The sequence below is a fragment of the Phalacrocorax carbo genome, chromosome 13 (genome assembly GCF_963921805.1).
Source record: "Phalacrocorax carbo chromosome 13, bPhaCar2.1, whole genome shotgun sequence".
NCBI lineage: Eukaryota > Metazoa > Chordata > Aves > Suliformes > Phalacrocoracidae > Phalacrocorax > Phalacrocorax carbo.
Genome location: NC_087525.1, coordinates 5,798,047 through 5,817,002, shown reverse-complemented (window position 1 = coordinate 5,817,002; position 18,956 = coordinate 5,798,047). Strand labels below are relative to the sequence as shown.

General features: G+C 39.7%; 1 protein-coding gene across 1 annotated transcript; it reads left to right on the top strand.

Moving 5' to 3' along the window:
* The first annotated feature begins 28 nt into the window (after positions 1-28).
* On the top strand, positions 29-18,721 carry SUPV3L1 (Suv3 like RNA helicase). Its single transcript, XM_064464667.1, has 15 exons — positions 29-302; positions 5,288-5,365; positions 5,638-5,745; positions 7,160-7,274; positions 7,861-8,029; positions 9,464-9,575; positions 9,870-9,947; positions 11,090-11,181; positions 12,095-12,275; positions 12,668-12,761; positions 13,438-13,657; positions 14,024-14,104; positions 15,615-15,791; positions 17,375-17,523; positions 17,904-18,721. Exons 1-15 carry the CDS (start codon positions 68-70, stop codon positions 18,397-18,399), a joined length of 2,385 nt encoding a protein of 794 aa, XP_064320737.1. The 5' UTR covers positions 29-67; the 3' UTR covers positions 18,400-18,721.
* Positions 18,722-18,956: the final 235 nt, after the last annotated feature.

Here is an 18,956-nt window from a genome sequence, read left to right as displayed (position 1 = left end):
GGGCGGGCGGTCGCCGCGCGATGACGCGAGAGGTGCGCGCCGCCGTTGCTGCCGCCCTTGGCTGCCGATGAGGCGGTGCGCGTGGCCACTGCTGCGCCTACCGGCGCGGGCGGGTCTCGTCCTCCGCCATGGCGGGGTCGCTGCCACCCGCCTGCGCCCCGCCGCCTCCTCCTCCTCGGCCGCCGGGGACGGCAGCTCCCGGGCCCCCGATACCTCTCTCTTCGTGCCCGTGCCGCTGAAGCCCGTTGACGACGCGGCCGAGGAAGACGTGGGCGCCGAGCTCACTCGGCCCCTCGACAAGGGTGAGCGCGGGCGGCCGTTAGGCGGCGGCGGCCGCTGGGCAGGGACCCGGAGGCGGCTTCCGCCGAGACCCGGAGCCGTGCTGCTCCTCCGCCCCGTCTGCGGGGCTGGGCGCCCGCGAGGGCTGAGAGGAGCGGGCGGGCCCCGGCGCAGGGTTTTCCCGGGCTTTTCTCTCCCGAGGGCAGCGGGGCTACCCCTGCGGCGTGTCTGAGCGCTGTCGCTGCTCCCGCCCGCGAAGGTGAATGCGGGGCGAAAGCTGCGGGTGAGGTAAATCGACCGATGGTGAGGTTTTTACTAGGGCCCATTAGGTGTGCTCTCTGTCGAGCAAAAATCTCGTCCTAGTTCCTCCACTCCCTATTTCGGCGCAGTCAGGATAAAGGTGATGGCGTGGGGGCAGGTCCCGCAGCTAAACTGAAACCATAACCGTATCTGAACTCGGAAGTCATAGTTTTCTCAAATATCGGTGTTACAGACAGAAGAGTGTTGTCTCTGTGTGAATGTACCTAGTTCAAAATTGGGCAAAGCGTTCGGCGTTTCTAGTTATTAGCCGTCAGTGTCAGAAACATAAGTTTAACTTTCAGTTATAGCAGCGTAGGTCTCTTTAGTGTTCTTGGGTTTGCATGTCTTAAAGTATGAGCAAGTAAACGTTAAGTGTAGCTTTCTGTGTATCAGCTGGGAAAGCTGTGTCAAGTGTTATGGGAGCTCCTGAGAATGTCAGAAGCAGAATAGGAGTTTGAACTTCAACCTTGAAGTAAAATAACATCTTTCTTAGTGTTTGATGTTTCCTTCATGTACTTGCTAGGTACATATCCTGTTATTTTACTTGACACATGATATTTTTTGACATTTAAATGGAAACAGAAGAAATTCTGTTGTTGATGCTCTATACTTCTGTGCTTTGATGTCTTTATGTGTAATTATATCTCAAGAACGATTGAGTTGTAACTGCTTTTTCAGTGTTTTCATCCTGTTCATTCTTCATCTGTGTTCAGTGTTCTGCTCAGGAATCGTCTTATTTTGTTTAGCTGTGCCTGAACACTGTATTTGAAGACTTGATAAATAAGAAACAAGTTCTTGCTCCTTTTGATGTTTGGTGATCCCAATGCATTGAGGGTGTAAATGGAAACTTTTTTCTTTGTATGTTCTCCTAATTAAGTGTTCTGATGGCATATTATTTGTATCAACCCCAGGTACAGGAAACACAGAAAAATGATCTTAACTTGTTCAGAGCCCTTGAGAAAAGAATATCTGGCCCTGAGGGCCTAAAAGCCTAGCTAGGAGGAATAATCCTGAACAGCTGTAATGCAAAAAGTCCATGTTATTTTCAGACTTGCCTTTGAGTGTCGGCATAAATTAGTAGTGCATTCCTCAGATGCCACTAAATATCAGTGGTGGTATCTTACTTGTACGTTACTCGTTGCATTTATTAGATGAGCGGTTATGTTGGATTTCTTCAAAGTCACAACTAAAATGCTCTGGGAAAATAAATGTAGATTCTATTTTTTTCTGCTAAATTCCTGAGAGAGAACAAATTGGCTAAAATTATTTCTGTTCCTGCAGGTGAAAATTAACTACTTCAAACAGCCTGAAGTTTTTTCATGGGAGGCTGGCAGGGAATACCAGCCAGGTGACCAGTATGGTGTTCCTCTGGCTTGTTGGCCTGTGGTGCTGTCAGTAATTCTGTATTTTGAAACTCATCAATAATGTTAAAGAGGAAACTGAATGAGACCTTCCTTAGCAAATATCATCCATTCTTTTTTATGAAATAATCTTCCTTTGCTTCCCCACCTCAGATTCTGACCTGACACAGTATCATGCATCTGGTGGTTTGTTTTTTTTTTGTAGTTTGAATGAAGATAGCCTGTCAGATTCTACTGTGAAATGCTGAACTAGATTTAATAAAGAAAAACTCGTATTTACAGGCTTACCGATTATAGTTTGTGAAGAAACTTTGTTACTTGCTGAAGTGAGAGTGCTTATAGCTTTCATGCTAGCTACACACTGTCAGTATAACAGAAGCCATTTTAGAAGCTTACTTTTGCAAAACCTTTATAACAAACCGTAACCTTTATAGCTAAACCGTATAACCACGCTTAATGGCATGCAGTGGAATTGATTCATGGATGCCTCTGTCCTGCGACTTCATAGGAAGTGGATCTTTATGAGTGGTGATGTATGCTTTCAATTTTGGTGCATCAAGTGTGTTACAGTTAGAAGGAGCTTTGCTACTGAGCTTTTCTTACAGAGATTATGGCAAAATATGTCTTTCTGTAGCCTTTCATTGTTTTTACATTAGTAATGTTTCTTATGTTTGTGTGATGGTGACGTCCTCGTGAAAAACCCAAATGGATGGTTATGGGTAACATACAACAATAGAAAATCACTGTATGATGGAATCATTTAAGATCTAAGTAGGTGTTTGCTAACCCCCTTGTATGATTGCCTCATTGAACAAGGTAGCTGTTGAGTGACTAGGTAATACACAAGCACATTATAGTGAAATATCTATGGAACAGTTACATTAAAAAAAAAAAAAGAATCTGTGATCTTAAAATTATATAGGAGGGTGAAAGGGACACGAGGTCTGCTCATGCATGTCGTATCAAAAGAGAGGAGCGTAAAGAGCAATGAGACAAGATGTTCTAAAGATAAGTGTTCTGCTGTTGGTACAGAGGTTGAAAGATTGGTACTGGCCTTCATGATCTTCAGTACCAGGCCTGAATGCTGTCAACTCAGTGGGCAGCACAAATTAGGTTTGGTTTGAATGTGGGCCTCCTGCTATGGAGATGAACCATTAATGATTTTTAAATAAACGTAAACAGAAAAATCTATTGTATGAAAGATCACCTTGTGCCATGTTGCTTCACAGAACCCGTGATATAGTTGTTGATTTGGAGCCCTAATGCTCAGTTGTCATATTGAATGTCAATTCTATGGCTTCAGTTGTCAGACCATGGGGCTGTGCTTTTTGGTGAGACATGCAAGCTAAGGAAGACAAGGTGGTTGTCAGCAATTCATCTGTCAGAAACAGGAGGTGCCTGAACAAGGGGATTAGTTAGATGCAGAAGGTCACTTGGGCCGGACAACAATAGTTCTGGAGAAATTTTAAAATAAAGCAGTCAACTGCTCCAGTGGTAGCATACAAACTTTCTGAAATGGACTGTTGTCACCTCAGATGCAGGAAAATGACTGCAAATAGGGCTGAGACATCAAAATGAACCTGATACATTGGAGGCTAACTGCATAATTTCTGAACTTAACTGCAGAGTCAGGCTGTCTTTTTACACAGAAGCTTAAAAAACGCTGCTGAGAAGACAAAGTAATTGAGGACTAAGGGGTAAAACACTGTTCTAGAATGAGGAAATGGTAAAGAAAGGGACATCTTCAAACAGGAGTGGATGGTAAAAAGGGTGTAATGGTAGAGGCAGGACACAGATCTCCTGAGTATGTACCCTGATTGCTACAGGGTTGTTGGTGTAGGAACAGTACTACATGCAGTTGGATTAAGCTAACGTGGGGATGTGGAGTTGGACTGCAATGCCAGCTTTGTTTTGTTTTGATAATACCCTACTGTTAAGACAGGTATTTGTGCTTAGGAAGGATTGTGACCTTGGATGTTGAGGGCTGGGATGGTCCCAATGTCATGTTGCCTTGGATAGTAACAAATGTTCTGGCATTGACCTTTTAATCGTGTAGTAAGGCCAGTAGGTTGTGAATTGAGACACATAAGCGGTGATGTGTTAAATGTTGGAACTTCTCATGGAAGCTCTGAAGAGAATTTAGCCTGGTGCTTACTTTTAATGTAGTGTGTGCCAATCTGTCTTTGATTTCCAGGCCCTTAAACGTTTTCTGATGAGAGTATGCATGCCTGTGTAGTAAATGTAAGCCTGCTGGCAGCCTTGCTTAGTTACCTGTGTGAACATTTCAGACCGTAGGCTGATCTGTTGACAGACTACTATAACCATGCACGGGGTACGGGACGTAGCCACTGCTCTTGTGCATCTGGCTTTGCCTGCAGTTGAACTTTGCCATATTCTTGTCACCTGATGAATCGCATTATGCAAAGTGGGTTATCTCTGTTCTAGAATATAGTTTTTTACAAAGAGAGGCAAGGTTGTTCTCGTGGGAAGCTTTCCATGTTGTGGCAGAGACTCCAAAGAGTTACAGAGTTAATTGCGGAGAGCAGAGCTTGGCAGTGTTGTGTTCAGTGACTTGTGCTGGCAGACCAGTGGTGTGCTGAACTATGGATCAGTCCTAGCATTTTATGATATAGGTTTTGTAGACTTGAATTTTGAGGATAATGTGTATAGACAGGCGCTGCTGGTATTTGCTAGGCTGGTGTGAATTTCTGATCCGTTATAGATGGGATGGGGACACAATTTTGCCATTGTGTTTTAACTAACATTTAATAAACTAAATTCAGAGTGTACATTAGTAAATACAGTTTTGTTGCAACTCAGAACTTGCCTTTCAGGGGAGGGAAAGCATTTGTGAATAACTTTATAAGAAGATATTTTATACAAACAAATCTGAGTAATTTGTGATATATATTAAGAAAATCTGTAAGGTTTTTTTCTCTCCTCCTTTATTTAGCCTGAGAAATAGGAAGAATACTGCTGTTTCCTGATGGGTGCTGACAAAAAACAAACAAAATCCACCCCAAAACCTTAATTAGTTTCTTCCATAACGTGTTGGCTGTAGGTTCCCACTTTTATGCTTTCCTATCAAGTACCTTAAATAGTGACCCTTAAATACTGACCTCATCTTGATGGCAGTTCTTACTCTGCTGCAGTTTAGGATTGTCCTTTTCTACAGTAGGCTCAATCATTGATTGTATTTAATTTAGGGGGAAATAATTTGAGTCTGACCAGTGTGGCAAAGACTCCCTCTCTCCAAAGTAATGAGCATATGAACCATGATCTTTGGGTCAGCAGAACTGATTTAATTTTGAGCAAACTAAAAAAAAAAACTTACTCTTTTTCTGCAGGTGAAGTTCTGAAATCCTTAAATAAGTTCTACAAAAGAAAAGAAATCCAAAGACTAGGAGCAGAAAACGGACTAGATGGTAAGAAAATGTTCTAAGGATTATTTTTTTTAAGTGTGAAATCTGTTTTTATTTGGACATGGTATCAGGTAGATCTGATCTTTTATGGGTCTCCCTGACACTGCTTGTTTAGGTTGTCTCTGTCATTTGGTTCAAATAACCATTACATTTACGTGTAATGTCTTACATTAAGGTACAGGTTTTTATTAGACTACTTCAGTGCTTTGTTGGGCATTTACAAATATGGTTTTGCGATCCCAGTCACATTCACTTTGTTCCTTTTTTTTTTGCAGCTCGTCTGTTTCACCAAGCATTTATAAGCTTTAGGAAGTATATCATGGAATCCAGTTCTGTGAGTGCTGATTTGCATATTATTCTCAATGATATATGCTGTGGTGCAGGCAAGTATCTGGAATGCTTGTAAAATAAAATATGCATTTTCTTCTTGTTTTTGGCCTGTATGCTTAACTACGTACCTGTGGACTCCCCTACTCTGCTGTAAAAGAGGTTAAAAATTGCTGCTTCCCCTTCAAAAACATTTGTGTCCATCCTATGGAGTGTTCTACCCTTAAATCTTCTGAATTGGAAAGAAAAGAGATAAAGGTGTTAGCAGGAAGCAGCTTGTTGTTTTATAGCATCTGTTCATTGCTGAAATGAAAATAGTACTTGTTCCATCTATTCCTCTCTTAAAAATTCAGCAGTCACTAGGGGGCACTTTGAGAGCTTTCTCCTGGTCAGGTGGCTACTTGGGAACAGCGCCCTGTGACTGCTCTGTTTCATTGTGGCACTATTAGAAGGGAGTGCTGTTTGCTTGCTTAGTGCATCCTGTGTTGTAATCAATGGCGCTTAACCAAGAGGTGATGCTAGCTGGCCACAGCAGAAACAACCTTCTTCACAGTTTGAACTGCAGAACTTTGGCATAGTCCATGTGTTTTTAATGATGATCATTTAAAGGTTATAGTGGCCGTTAGTTTTGTCTTAAAATGTAAATGTAGATTTTAAATGTTTACCGTCTCAGAAAATTAAAAGTGTCTTTTTATATTAATTGTGCATAAAATCTTCCACGTGTTTTCCTCACTTTGACTCCTTATTTACTTACATATATTGTTTATTTATGCCTTTAAACTTGCATATATAGGAGTGTAAAGGGTTGTTTATTGTGGCAGTTTTGAAGTTTTTTAGTTGAGTTTTGCTTGTCCAAAGCTGATAATTGAAAATACTACAGTTTTTAAGTTCTTTAAATTTTTCACAACAATTTTGATTCATTGACTACTAATTCTCAATTAAAATCAAACAAAGAAAAAACCCACCAAAAAATGCTGCTTTTGTTTGTGTGTGTGTGTTTGATAATAACAGTTTTTTAGATCCAGATAGTTCTTTGAAATTCTATGAGAGCTGGGCAATTGGAGTGTGACCTGAAATGAGACCTTTAAGGCCACATCTTTCCTCTGCAGACATTCAGAAGAGTGAACATGGATGTCTCTTCTGAGTTGATTATTCTATTTTCTAATTTTGTTTTCTCACCAAGGGATTGGAGACTCAAAATTTTGAACCAGCTTCCCAAGTCTTAGTAGCTTAGAGAAGCTGGAAACTGTTTTTCACTGTATATTCATAAAAGCATTTTAGAAGCTTTTATTTTATTTTATTTTATTCCAAGGCAGCACATGAATTCAGGAAGAAAGGGCTAAAATCTTCTTGGGACAGAAAACCTGTTTCTCATCCAGCTTTTCCATAGCTTCTAATTTTAAAGTTTATTATGAAGATATACACCTTTAGACAAACATACAAACTTTCTTAAAAGGATTTGTCTTTTAGGTCACGTGGATGATCTCTTTCCATTTTTCCTGAGGCATGCAAAGCAGATATTTCCGATGCTGGACTGTATGGATGACCTGCGCAAGATCAGTGATTTAAGATTGCCGCCCAACTGGTCAGTGTGTTTAAGTGGTTTCAGTGTTTTCTTAGTTTTATAGAATTTCATCGTCTGCGGGCTTAAGCTTTATGAAATACAAATACACTATACTTTCAGTTCCATGTCTTTTTTTTTTTTTTTTTTAACAATAATTTGTGTCAGGAGCTCTTACTTTTCTTACAAGATATGTTGCAATCAGTTAGAAGGAAAGTAAGATTATATCAGCTATGAAAGTCACTGAGCTGGTGTTGCCTTTCCAGAAAGCTTTCTCCTGGCTGTATCTGTTGGGGAGGTGGCATGCCAGAACATTAAAATGTTGATACACCCAAGGAGAGAGACCACAGTAATGAGAACTATTTTGAACACAATGTGTGAATTCCACTCTAAATCTTTGTAAGCATTGTATGATTTAGAAGATGAATGCATAAGACATAGTAACCAGTTTATACTGTCTCTCTTTAACAACTTGATCTTTCTGCTTTCAACACGCATTAAAAAGTCTATTAATAAGTAAATGTTCAAGCTAATTTACAGTTTCCCCTGAATCAGTATCCAGAACACCAGGTAAATGTTCAACAGATCTGCTTTTTTGTGTATGTTTTAGGTATCCAGACGCCAGGGCTATTCAGAGAAAGATAATATTCCATGCTGGTCCTACAAACAGTGGAAAAACTTACCATGCTATCCAGAGATTTCTGTCAGCAAAATCTGGAATATACTGCGGTCCACTAAAACTTCTGGCTCATGAGATCTTCCAAAACAGTAATAATGCTGTCAGTATGTTATATTACTTACCTACATCCTTAATGCTGGAACGGTCTCATGACTGCATGTTTGTAAAGTACTGTAGTTGCTTAAGGTAGTCCATGAAGCAGTGTGCTTGAACTGGGGCTGATACTTTGCAATAGTGTCAGTGCCAGTTGTGCATTGCTGCTTTAGGTGTGCAGAATGGAGCATTGTTTCCCCAAATGGAATGTCACTTTCCCCAAAGCACATGCTGTGCAGGCACCTGCCTCCATTTTCCTGTAACTTTTCCCTTCCTGGGTTTAACCAGGTCCTACTATTAGCTTTTTCAGTGTGCAAGTCATGGCTTCTTTTGCCCATGACCTTTATTTTAGCTTGTATGCAAGAATTACCCTACTTAACTCCCCTCAATCTTCTGCTTCAATGTTTAAATATATTTTACTTAACTGTCTAATAAAAAGTTGTGCAGCTTTAGATGTGCTGAGTTGAAGAGCAGTGCCCTACATCAGGTCTCTAGAGGAAGCTTTCGTTAGTACTTTTTTTTATTGCTTCCAGTATCTCTTTTTGAAGGCTCCTCACCAGTGTTTTTCCAGCTGCAACCACACCAGTTCTGAAGCATTACAGTAACACATCAGTGTTTACCAAATGGTCTTGTGATTTCTCTTTTTTTTAATAACTCTATGATTTAGAATTTGCAATTCCTATAACTGGTTTATCAAAGCAACACATAAGAAAGACTGCCTTGTTCTACAAGATATCTGTAACGTGTACTGTGTAGTCAATGTGGATACCATGTAGTGATGTTCCTTCTTAGTAGAGTTACTGCGTTTTTCTCCCATGTGTTTAGTGTGTGTGAAGACTTTTCACTTGGCAGCTCGTGGATCATATGTAGCCCTTGAGGCTCAAACAGGGCTTCCTGCCTGGCTCTACAGGTGTCTGTAGATATGGAGGAGCAGCCATCTGCCTGAGATCCAGCGAGTGTAGAGCTGACAGGGTGGTGGCCCCTGCTATCTCTCACAGCTAGGCCTCATGAACTCTTGCTGTGTGAGTATAAGGCAGCAGGTGAGACACCCAATAGGGCAGTCACCAAATGAACTGGAAGAGGCTGGAGCTTGCAAGGCTACTTCAGTGCTGGGCCTTGCTCTATGAGACCTTTGTACTACAGTTCTTCTGACAGTTTTTTGTGGCAGATGTGACAGCTCTGAAACACTCAGAGGAAGATGTAATCTCCTGCGGGCGTAGGGGAGGGCATCTAATTACAGGTACTACCTCTTCATTATACCCTTCAGTCTGATAGGACTTAAATACAGGACACAACTCTCAAAAGGCTGAGTAGTTATTTTCTAGAGAGCTGCCATTATACTGTCTTAGAAGCTACTTTAAGAAGCAGATATTTTTTCCCCCTTTGGAAGGGGGATTCTGTTATTAAAGAAACTTAACATGAGTTTTCTGAATTCCTTTAGAATGTGCCATGTGACTTGGTAACAGGAGAAGAGCGTGTGTATGCCAGTGAAGAAGCCAGACAAGCTCCTCATATTGCTTGTACCATTGAAATGTGCAGCACTAATACGCCTTGTATGTATACGTAATTGTTTCAGTCATATCTATGGTATCTTCATGTGTATTATTGCTTGGACTCTGAACTAGCTGAGCTATTCCTTTTCACTCTTATTTGAACAGTTTCTGAGCTATCTTAGAGCAGTTGATAAAACCTGGATCATCTCAAATAGCTTTTTGGTGGTAGAGGATTAACTTGATTTGAGCAACCTTTTTTAGAAAGCCTTTGAGTTCTTTCCTGTGTTGTATTGCTGTTCTAGATGCTCTTCCTTGGTGCATCATATTTTTTCCTTTTTTTTTTTTTGTTGTAAGACGAAGTTGCTGTGATTGATGAAATTCAGATGATCAGAGATCCTGCCAGAGGATGGGCTTGGACAAGAGCCCTTCTAGGTAAGCTTGTGTGTGTTGACAATGAACTAGTTTAATGTGACAATAAATGGCACATTGAATTCAAGCCTAGCAGTCAGTGGTTCGTAAGCGGTTACAATATGTGGTGTAAAATAAAAGCATGTGTTGTTTCTTCACGTGTCTTCTCACAGTAAGGCAGAGAGGTACTCTGCCTCAAGGGATTTGTCTGTATGGCAGCAAGGTACCTGTCATGTTTTACTGAAGTAATGTTTTTTAAAAATTTTAGTCTCTAAGTTATACAGATGCCTCTTTTAGTTTTGCTTCCTTGGATAATACGGAGTCTTTGTGTTGTTACACCATGCTATCCTTTTACATTGATTATTTTCTAGAAGTATCCCTTTTTGTTCAATTAAACCAACACAATTTTTCAGAGATTTCATAATGGAGAGATACTGTTAAACGCATGGCAACATGGTGAACGTTAGATATTTTATAATGGTAATTTCTTATGGCTTATTTATAGAGCTGCATTTATCTGTGAAATTCTTAGAAGAATGCATCATTTGATAATGTTAGAATTTTCAAGAGGAATTTTTGTAACTTATTTTTCCTCAGATTTTGAACAGAAATTTGGAACCTGATTTCCACCCCTCTGCCTTTCCCTTCGTTGCTTTTGATGCTAAATTTAACAAGATGATTTATCACACTACCCCTACCTCTTATTTTTTCCCCTTTTTCTATTCTGACTGCATTAGGGATGTGTTCACATTTTAGGCAGTCATGCAGAAGAGAAAGCTCTTTATTTCTGCTGTGGTTTCAGAGTTAGTAAAACATTAGTAGTAAATAAAACTAACTCAAAGCTTTGCTCTATTTGTTCTGTGGTTGAGGGTACCTCTTGTTTTGGCTGAGAGGGTGCAACAAGGTATTAGCTGCTCTCCTTATCACACCAATGGATTTCCAAGCATCCCTTGCTGATACGAGATCAAGAGCAGCTCTAAGGAAGTAGTATATTGTGGGAGAGGCTTTAGGTACTGATTTGGGATGTTGAAGGAGGTGAAATACCGTCCTCATGGATGTGTTTAGCAAGGAAAAAGTAATTTTTGGGTAACTTAAAAGTCAGCTAAAGCTACTGTTGCCTATAAATATGTAACATTTTGCATTTTATTTCATTCGATCTTGCTCAGGGCTCTGTGCGGAAGAAATCCATGTTTGTGGAGAAGCTGCTGCTATTGACTTGGTGACAGAGCTCATGTACACTACAGGGGAGGAAGTTGAAGTAAGCTTTTTAATTCTGTAAAGTTACAGACAGAACGTCAGGTTTTCCTTGCTGGAAAACAGGCAAAAAATTTAGGGTCTTTGAGGGTATCACTGATCAAAGTTATTCTTGCAGGAGTTCTTGTTAGAATGTTTCTCAATTCCTGTAAACCAAAGGAGATGTTGCAAAGTTGATTTTTTATCTTTTCAATAGTGGTATTGTTTTGCTTGAAGAAGATAAGTGCTTTGCTAAGTTCCTGTCAGGGAATGCTACAGCTGTTTAGGGCTTTCTTTACAGTTCTGTTTGTCCTGGAGGGCACAGTGTCCTCAAGTTTGCTGAGGTTACTGGATCTGTTGAAAGTTATTCTCCATATGATGAGGAAATGAGTTAAAAGAGCTAACACCTCCAGAAGAAAGTGATCGAAAGATCTTTGAAACCCAACTTTATTGTCATAAGTATTTTTTTTCTTGGGAAGATTTCTTTGTGAAGAGTATTTAAAACCGTAAAATTTGGTACTAAGAAAGTCGAGCCTGCTTGATTTCCTTTGAATTAGCTGTAGCAGTATATATCTGTGTGTGGTGGGGCGTGTGATTCTGAAAGGGGACTGGTTACAGCATTCAGGTGACTGAGTGAAAACAGACTCGCGTTTCTTGATAGAACTGCTACATAGCCTGTATACTTCTTTTCTCGAGTCTACATGTAAAAATATGTAGTTCTCTGTTTCTTGAAAAGGCTGTATAGTTCTCAGTTTGGGAAGTGCTGCAAGTATGCAAGTGCGTAAGGTGTATGTCACCTTCTCTCCAGTCATTATCTGTTCAGGACTGAGAGGTCCCTCAGTGTTACCACCAGTTGTGATGATAACCATGCTGGCTGATATTTCACAGGAATTTTTCATTTAAAAACGTAATATCTTTGACAACCCCTTTGGTTCTAGGTCCGAAACTACAAGAGACTCACTCCTCTTACTGTGCTCGATTATGCCTTAGAATCTTTAGACAACCTCCGTCCTGGGGACTGCGTTGTCTGTTTCAGTAAGAATGACATTTATTCGGTCAGTCGACAGATTGAAGCCAGAGGATTAGAATGCGCTGTCATATATGGCAGTCTGCCACCAGGTAAAGCACTCGTCCTTGTATTTTTAAAGGAATGATCTGCCTCTTGCTGCTTTCTTAGAAAAACTTTCAAAATAAAGTGGGTACAAGTTTTCCTAGTTTTACATCTCTATATGGTTAGAGAAAGTAATCAACTTCTGTTGACTGGTGTTTTAATCTTGGGATTAGACCTTTATTATGTATGTAATATTGATCTTCCGCTAGATTTAACTAAATGAGGTCTATCCTCAGCTCTGGGAATGATTTAAATTCCTTCTGCCCCCTTCCCCCAACAACAGCCAAATACCAATTTTTTTTTTTCTCAGCCTATTATAAAGGCATCGGGCTTAGTCATGTATTGTCTTTGTTTTGTAAGAAGAATTCGTTATGTGAAGTATTTTGTCATTCTGTGTTAGGAACAAAGCTTGAACAGGCAAAGAAATTCAATGATCCTCATGATCCATGCAAAATTTTGGTTGCCACAGATGCAATTGGAATGGGACTCAATTTGTAAGTACTTTGAGCAGGTGATGGTATGATTCCCTCCCCCCGCCCAGGTGTGATAACTGCATTGATCTCCTCAGTTGTTTCTCCCCAGCTTGACTAAGTTGGGTAGATATCTGTTATGTGTAGATAACACAGTTCATGCATTTTAATTCTGAAATAGTGATCAATTTGTTTGGGTAGAACTAAGCTTTAATTTTAAAACTGGTTCTGAGAATTAAGTGGTTCACTTGGCCTAATTCTGTGTGATAGTAGGCACTGTTAAGATCATTTGGATTTACTGGAATCAGATGTGCTAGGTGGTCACAGTACCGGTCTCCTGCATTTCTAAAATGTGGAGCAAGTCGAGTCCAGTTTCAGATGTATTTTGTTGCTGAAGGCGATGCAGTCACATTGCCATGAACTGGTGAGGCAGATGGTGATGAATGGATTGGGACTCTATTAGAACACGATTGGTGTGTGTAGGGATGATGATTCTCCTGGAACTAACCAGTAGTCTTGTGCTGCCCTTTTGAATATCCTGTGGCTGAGTAGCAGCTGTGGTCCCTTGATTTACAGAGGGGAAAAAAGCTCCCTCCCCCTGTAAAAAAAAAAAAGCCCCTTTCATTCTTCTGTAGTAGGTTGTATATGGAAAATAATTTGCAAAAAAGAATTCCTCTTTGTTTTTGTTCGCATATTTCAGATGTATAAAAAGAATAATTTTTAACTCTATAGTAAAGCCAACTGTCAATGAGAAGGGAGAAAAGGAAATAGACTCCATTACAACCTCTCAGGCTCTACAAATCGCAGGCAGAGCTGGGCGTTATGGCTCATCCTTCAAACAAGGAGAAGTCACTACAATGCATCGTGATGACCTCATGCAGCTGAAAGAAATTTTGAGTGAGCCTGTGCGCCCTGTGAAGGTGAGAGGCTCAGTCCCCAGTTTGTAAAAGGTGTGCTCTGGAGCTGTTTTACTACGTTCCTGTCCCAAATTATTTTTTTCTTGTGTCCGTTTACAAGTTAGTAATAAAAAGGGATTGTGTGATGCTGGAGTGACTTTGAAAATATGTCCCATTCGGAGGTTTGCAATATTTCATTTATATTTAAGCTGCCCTTTTAAGCTCAAATACAAAAGTTCTTAAGTTCCAGATAAAGTGTGCTAAATAAACTGGGCTTTGTAGGGTGCTTTGGTTTCTTGCATTTTGTCTTTCCGTATTTTGTTTCTGATGCTCTAATTTTAGAACAATATTGAGAATTAATGGAAACTTTTTTCTTTATTTTCCCTTTAGGCAGCTGGCCTACATCCTACGCCTGAGCAGATAGAAATGTTTGCTTATCATCTCCCTGATGCCACTCTATCCAATCTAATTGTAAGAATGGTCAAAATATTAGCTTCTGCTTTAAGAATTAAGCATTGCTTATAGTCACTGCTTTTGTATGAACCTGCACTTTGTGAAGCTGACAGCCTTGTGTGTATCTTTTGTCAGTTGGATTCTTCTCTCTGCCACAGCAGCGACTGCAGATACGTTTAGGACGCTTAACCTTTTTGTGTTATAATAAACTTGAAAGCTGTTGAAGTGTGTGCGTATGTTCACACACGTTGAAGAGTGTACAACAACCTTTTCACTTCACCTTTCCTGTTTTTTAAACATAGAGTTTTTTGGTCTGAGGCTGAAAATATTAGAGATTGAAATTTCGGTAAATTTATGTGAAAATTCCTGGGAAACTGGGCTGGTTCTGTCAGATTTCTGTACATCTGCAAGCTACCTGATTTTCTTCCTGGTTCTGTGGACTTTATGGTAAAACAGTGTCTGCTTAACTGTGAGAAAACAGATTTTGTGGGATTTGCTTGGTCTCATCATTAGCTGGAGAGTAGAATTTTTGTAAATGCCTAAACCTTTTAAAGTAGGAATTAAGCTTCCAATGCTGTATTTAAAAAAGAGTATAACGGTTTTTAGTACACTTGAGAAATTCTTAGCAGCTTTCATGGCTTTAAATGCATGTTATTGTTCTCTGCTGATATACTGTTATGTAGCAAAGTGTATGATTTCTATCCTTGAGGTAAAAGATGATACTTGGAGACTTTCAGGAAGACTTAGGCTGGCAGGGTAACAGCACATCTTTAAAATTTTGCTATTAAGAATTTCTGGGCTAGCACAGGAGTATTAAGATTAAAAATCCTATGTTACTATTCATCTCTTTAGTATTCAGTCACCTATTTAACTAAGCAGCTCAGTGTTCCTTTAAAGATCTTTTAACAAAATTCTTTCAAAGATTTACACTAGAGAAATAATTTTGGGGGTCCATAAAAATTCCCCCTGCAGTGTGCAGTGGCATCTCCTGTTTCTCCAAACCTTGGATGTGTTTCAGGTGTTCTTTGAACTTCTCCATTGCAGTACTGTTTTTATCTAGTGATTCTTAAATAGATCTGTTCCTGACATTGGGCTAAAAATACCTCAATTATTGAATGTTATGCTGTAAAGTTAGCTTTTTGGATCATGCTAAGTGACAAACCTGGAACAAGTTGTAAGCATAGTAGTAACTGGTTCCTGTGATGGTGTTCTTTGTAACTAAAATGTACACGTCCAGAACACTGTATTTGTTACTTAGGAGGCTAATTGGAAATGCTTAAATAAAGCATAGTGCATTATGTTTTCTCCCCTGATCCTGTTTTAGATAATTTAAGGAAAATCGCATTAAAAGACTAGAGGGAAATCCCTGGCCCCCTTTATCATTAACTGTGGTCAAATTTAATATTTTTAACTGTTCTTTCAGTATAACTAGCCTTTGAAACACTAAATCATTTTTTGGTTTGGTAATACAAAGTTTAACAACCCTCTTTTGTAATAATGTCTTCTTCATTTGGTTATATTTTCACAGGATATTTTTGTGAGTCTCTCACAAGTTGATGGACTTTACTTTGTCTGCAATATTGATGACTTTAAATTTCTAGCAGATATGATTCAGCACATTCCACTAAATTTACGATCACGATATGTCTTCTGCACTGCACCCTTGAACAGAAAAGAGCCTTTTGTGTGTACCATGTTGTTGAAGGTCAGTTGTTTTTTTTCCCCTCAAAAAAATGTGTTGTTTTTATCGGAGCAAGTGGGTCTTGGTGCATTGAGACTGTATCTGGCTGCTATATTTATTGTGGGTTTTGTCAGTAGTTTTGAGAGCGTTCTTAAAGTGCTCACAGGTAGCAATATAAAATAACTGGAGAAATATTTTTTTTCCAGTTGCATCCTTCACCATTTTTATTGGCCAAAGCTTTTAACTTCTGAGAACTGATTCTCATTTTGTGATGTAAATTAAAATTCGGATAGCTTTTCTGCTGTTTGCCTCAGAGAATCCTACTGCTTGCCTTGCAGATGATCTTTGAACTAGGAGAGATAAGAATTGTGTTACCTTGTCATTTGTGCACTGCTAAGCTTTGCACTACAGTGTATCTAAAAGTAGTCCTTAAAAAATCAAGACACCGCTGCTTCAAGGTGTTAGCTGTCAACAAAAGAATAATGGGATTAAGTGTTATAATTAGTTATAATTATAATTAGTTATAATAAGTGCTGATGTTATAATACAGTTACATAGAATTAAAACCTCAGAAACTAGAGTGCTGTAAGTTGCTCTCAGAATTACATCATTTCACTTTTCAGGCCTGGTTGAACTGTTTTCCACTGTGCTCCAGAGTGATTATTTTGAGGAATTTGTAGTCAGCTGATTTCAGTTTTTCAGGATTAATAATTTTGTTTGGGACTGTTACTTTGTTAAATAGTATTGCCTTTGTCCCCTTTTAGAGACTGCATTAAACATTTTTAATAAAATAGTATAAAAATGAAACTGATGTTGTGCCCTCATGTCAGATATTAGACCTGTGCTTTTCAAAAATTGCTAGTAAGGTTCTTAAAAAATAGAGTGATTTAAAGAGTTGAAAAAAGATGTGCCTCATTAGAAAATGCTGAGCATTCAGATCCCCAAGTAGTGAAGGTGCAGAGGGGCGTAATGTGATGTCGGAGGGAGGTAGGCTGTTGTGAATGCCTGTGTGAATTTAAGCCCTGTTCCTTGGCAAAAAACGCCAAACTTCTGGTATCAGCCAGTTAGGAATCCTTTATTCCAGGTCATTAATGCTCCTGAAAATTTTAAATTTAAATCTTATTTGGCTTGTTTATCTGTTAGTAAAAGAGCCAAGATGTCTAGGTTTCAGAAGGGCTGATTTCTAGTGCAGAGTTATCTGGGTTGTGAATAGTGTGTTTCCTAAATCAGGGAACACATTTAACATGTTCTAAATCCTGGAGATTCTGAAACAAGATAATTAACTGAATAGGAGCAGGAGAAGAAAAAAGGCAAAGTCCATCTGCTTCGCTAGATGCAATTATATTTCTGCTTTTCTGGAGAGCTGTATACTTAAGTTGCTTAACTCTGTGCATGGCACATGGACAAATTGTGTTAATGAGGCCCTGGAAAGGAGAGTGACTCCTCTGTGGAGTAATTAAGTGAAAGAATGTGTGGCATTTGGGCTGGGTAAAACAAAGCAGGTTATTTTCTGGAGTATTCTATGTACATAGGCTCAGTGGAATTTAACTCATTTGGTATTTCTTCTTTTCTGACTGAGGACTTCACTGAATCTGCTTGTTTTTCAGTTTGCAAGACAGTTCAGTAGAAATGAGCCTCTGACGTTTGACTGGCTCTGTCGGCACACCAAATGGCCGTTAGCTGCTCCAAAGAACATCAAAGAACTTGTGCACCTTGAAGCTGTTCATGATGTTTTTGACCTCTATCTGTGGTTAAGGTATTTCCTTTGTGCTTGGAAATTATTTTTCCCTAATGTTTATGACTTACAGTCCTAGAAAAGCAGTGTCTTCAAGCCGGTCTGTGTGTGGTGCAGTATGGGCTCCTTTGGCCCTTTAGTGGATCTTGAGGCATGCAAATGTAGCTATGTTGTGGGAGCAAGTCATGGCTTCTGCAGAGAACAGTTTGTGACTGACAGAGAAAGTTAGAAACAAGGCGATCCTGGACTGGAGCAGCTGAAATGCCACTTACAATACAGTGGCCTTCCCATGCAACACGTAATATTTTTTTTCACTTTACATAGTATGTATCTCATTTTTGTCCCATTCAGCGGTCCTTTAGTGAAAAAGTTTAATTGTGTGTTGTTTTGCCTCTCTTCAGTTACCGCTTCATGGATATGTTCCCTGATGCTGCCCTTGTAAGGGATATTCAGAAAAAGCTAGACAACATCATACAAGTTGGTGTCTGCAACATCACAAAGCTGATCCGAGCTTCACAATCTGCAGCTGCTCCTGGGACAGCAGAAGTTGTGTCAGAAGACTTTCCTCTTTCAAGGACTAAGAGGGATACCAGGGCGGTTTCAGACCATCATAGTGTAAAACCCACAGAAGCACTCTCTATTGCAGTGGAGGTTCCGGGAGAAAGAAGAGCAAAGAACTTGAAAGGCTATCGGTCTGCTACAAGGCAGGAGGATCTGAAAAGCCATGGACGTGGATCTCTTGCCAACAGATTGCTACGTGAAGGACTTCTAACACAAGAAATGCTGAGACAGCTGGAGAGTGAGTGGCAGGATCAGAATAGGAATGGTAGATATGGCCTTGGTTCAAGAAGAGATGATCAGAGTAGTTCAAAGGAAACAGGGAAAAAGAAAAAATAGAACCATGTCCTAATTCTGTTTAGTTTTTATTAATAAAATAAAATACTATTTTAATAACTTCCTTGGCATTTCATGTTTACACTGCTGCAGCTCCTTGATGTTTTGCCTTCTGCAACCAGTTACATGAAGCCCTCAGAGAAATGGACTCTTAAAAGCTCAGGCAGAGGCCATAAATTTGCTTTTACCAGTCAGCTATACACGTTTTCAATCATGGTGTTCAGCATAAGCGTATGATCTACTGCTGTGTGAAAATTTGAACTTTTGATGTCTTCTTGCAAGATATCCTCACATTGTTAATAAACATCACATATTTCACTAGTAATGAATTAGCTGCTCATTCCATCCCTTCCCAAAGGGCAAAGTTTCACAGGCAAAAAACAAGTAATGAACAACCTGGCAGGAAATTGGGTCAGAATGGTGTTAGGAGTCATGCACCTCTAACCTTTGTGTCCTGTGACAATGTGGAAGGAGGCAAAAAGTGTTGTGTTAATGCATTGGGGAATGATGAAATTCTGGCCACAGGAATTTTTGAGTAAATTCCAATTCTGTCACCTGAG

Bases quoted from the DNA above. Each gene is read 5' to 3' on its own strand.
- SUPV3L1 (XM_064464667.1), top strand. From the start codon at position 68: ATGAGGCGGTGCGCGTGGCCACTGCTGCGCCTACCGGCGCGGGCGGGT. The intron at 5,746-7,159 runs GCAAGTATCTGG...TTTGTCTTTTAG, and splicing joins TGATATATGCTGTGGTGCAG to GTCACGTGGATGATCTCTTT. The intron at 17,524-17,903 runs GTATTTCCTTTG...GCCTCTCTTCAG, and splicing joins GACCTCTATCTGTGGTTAAG to TTACCGCTTCATGGATATGT.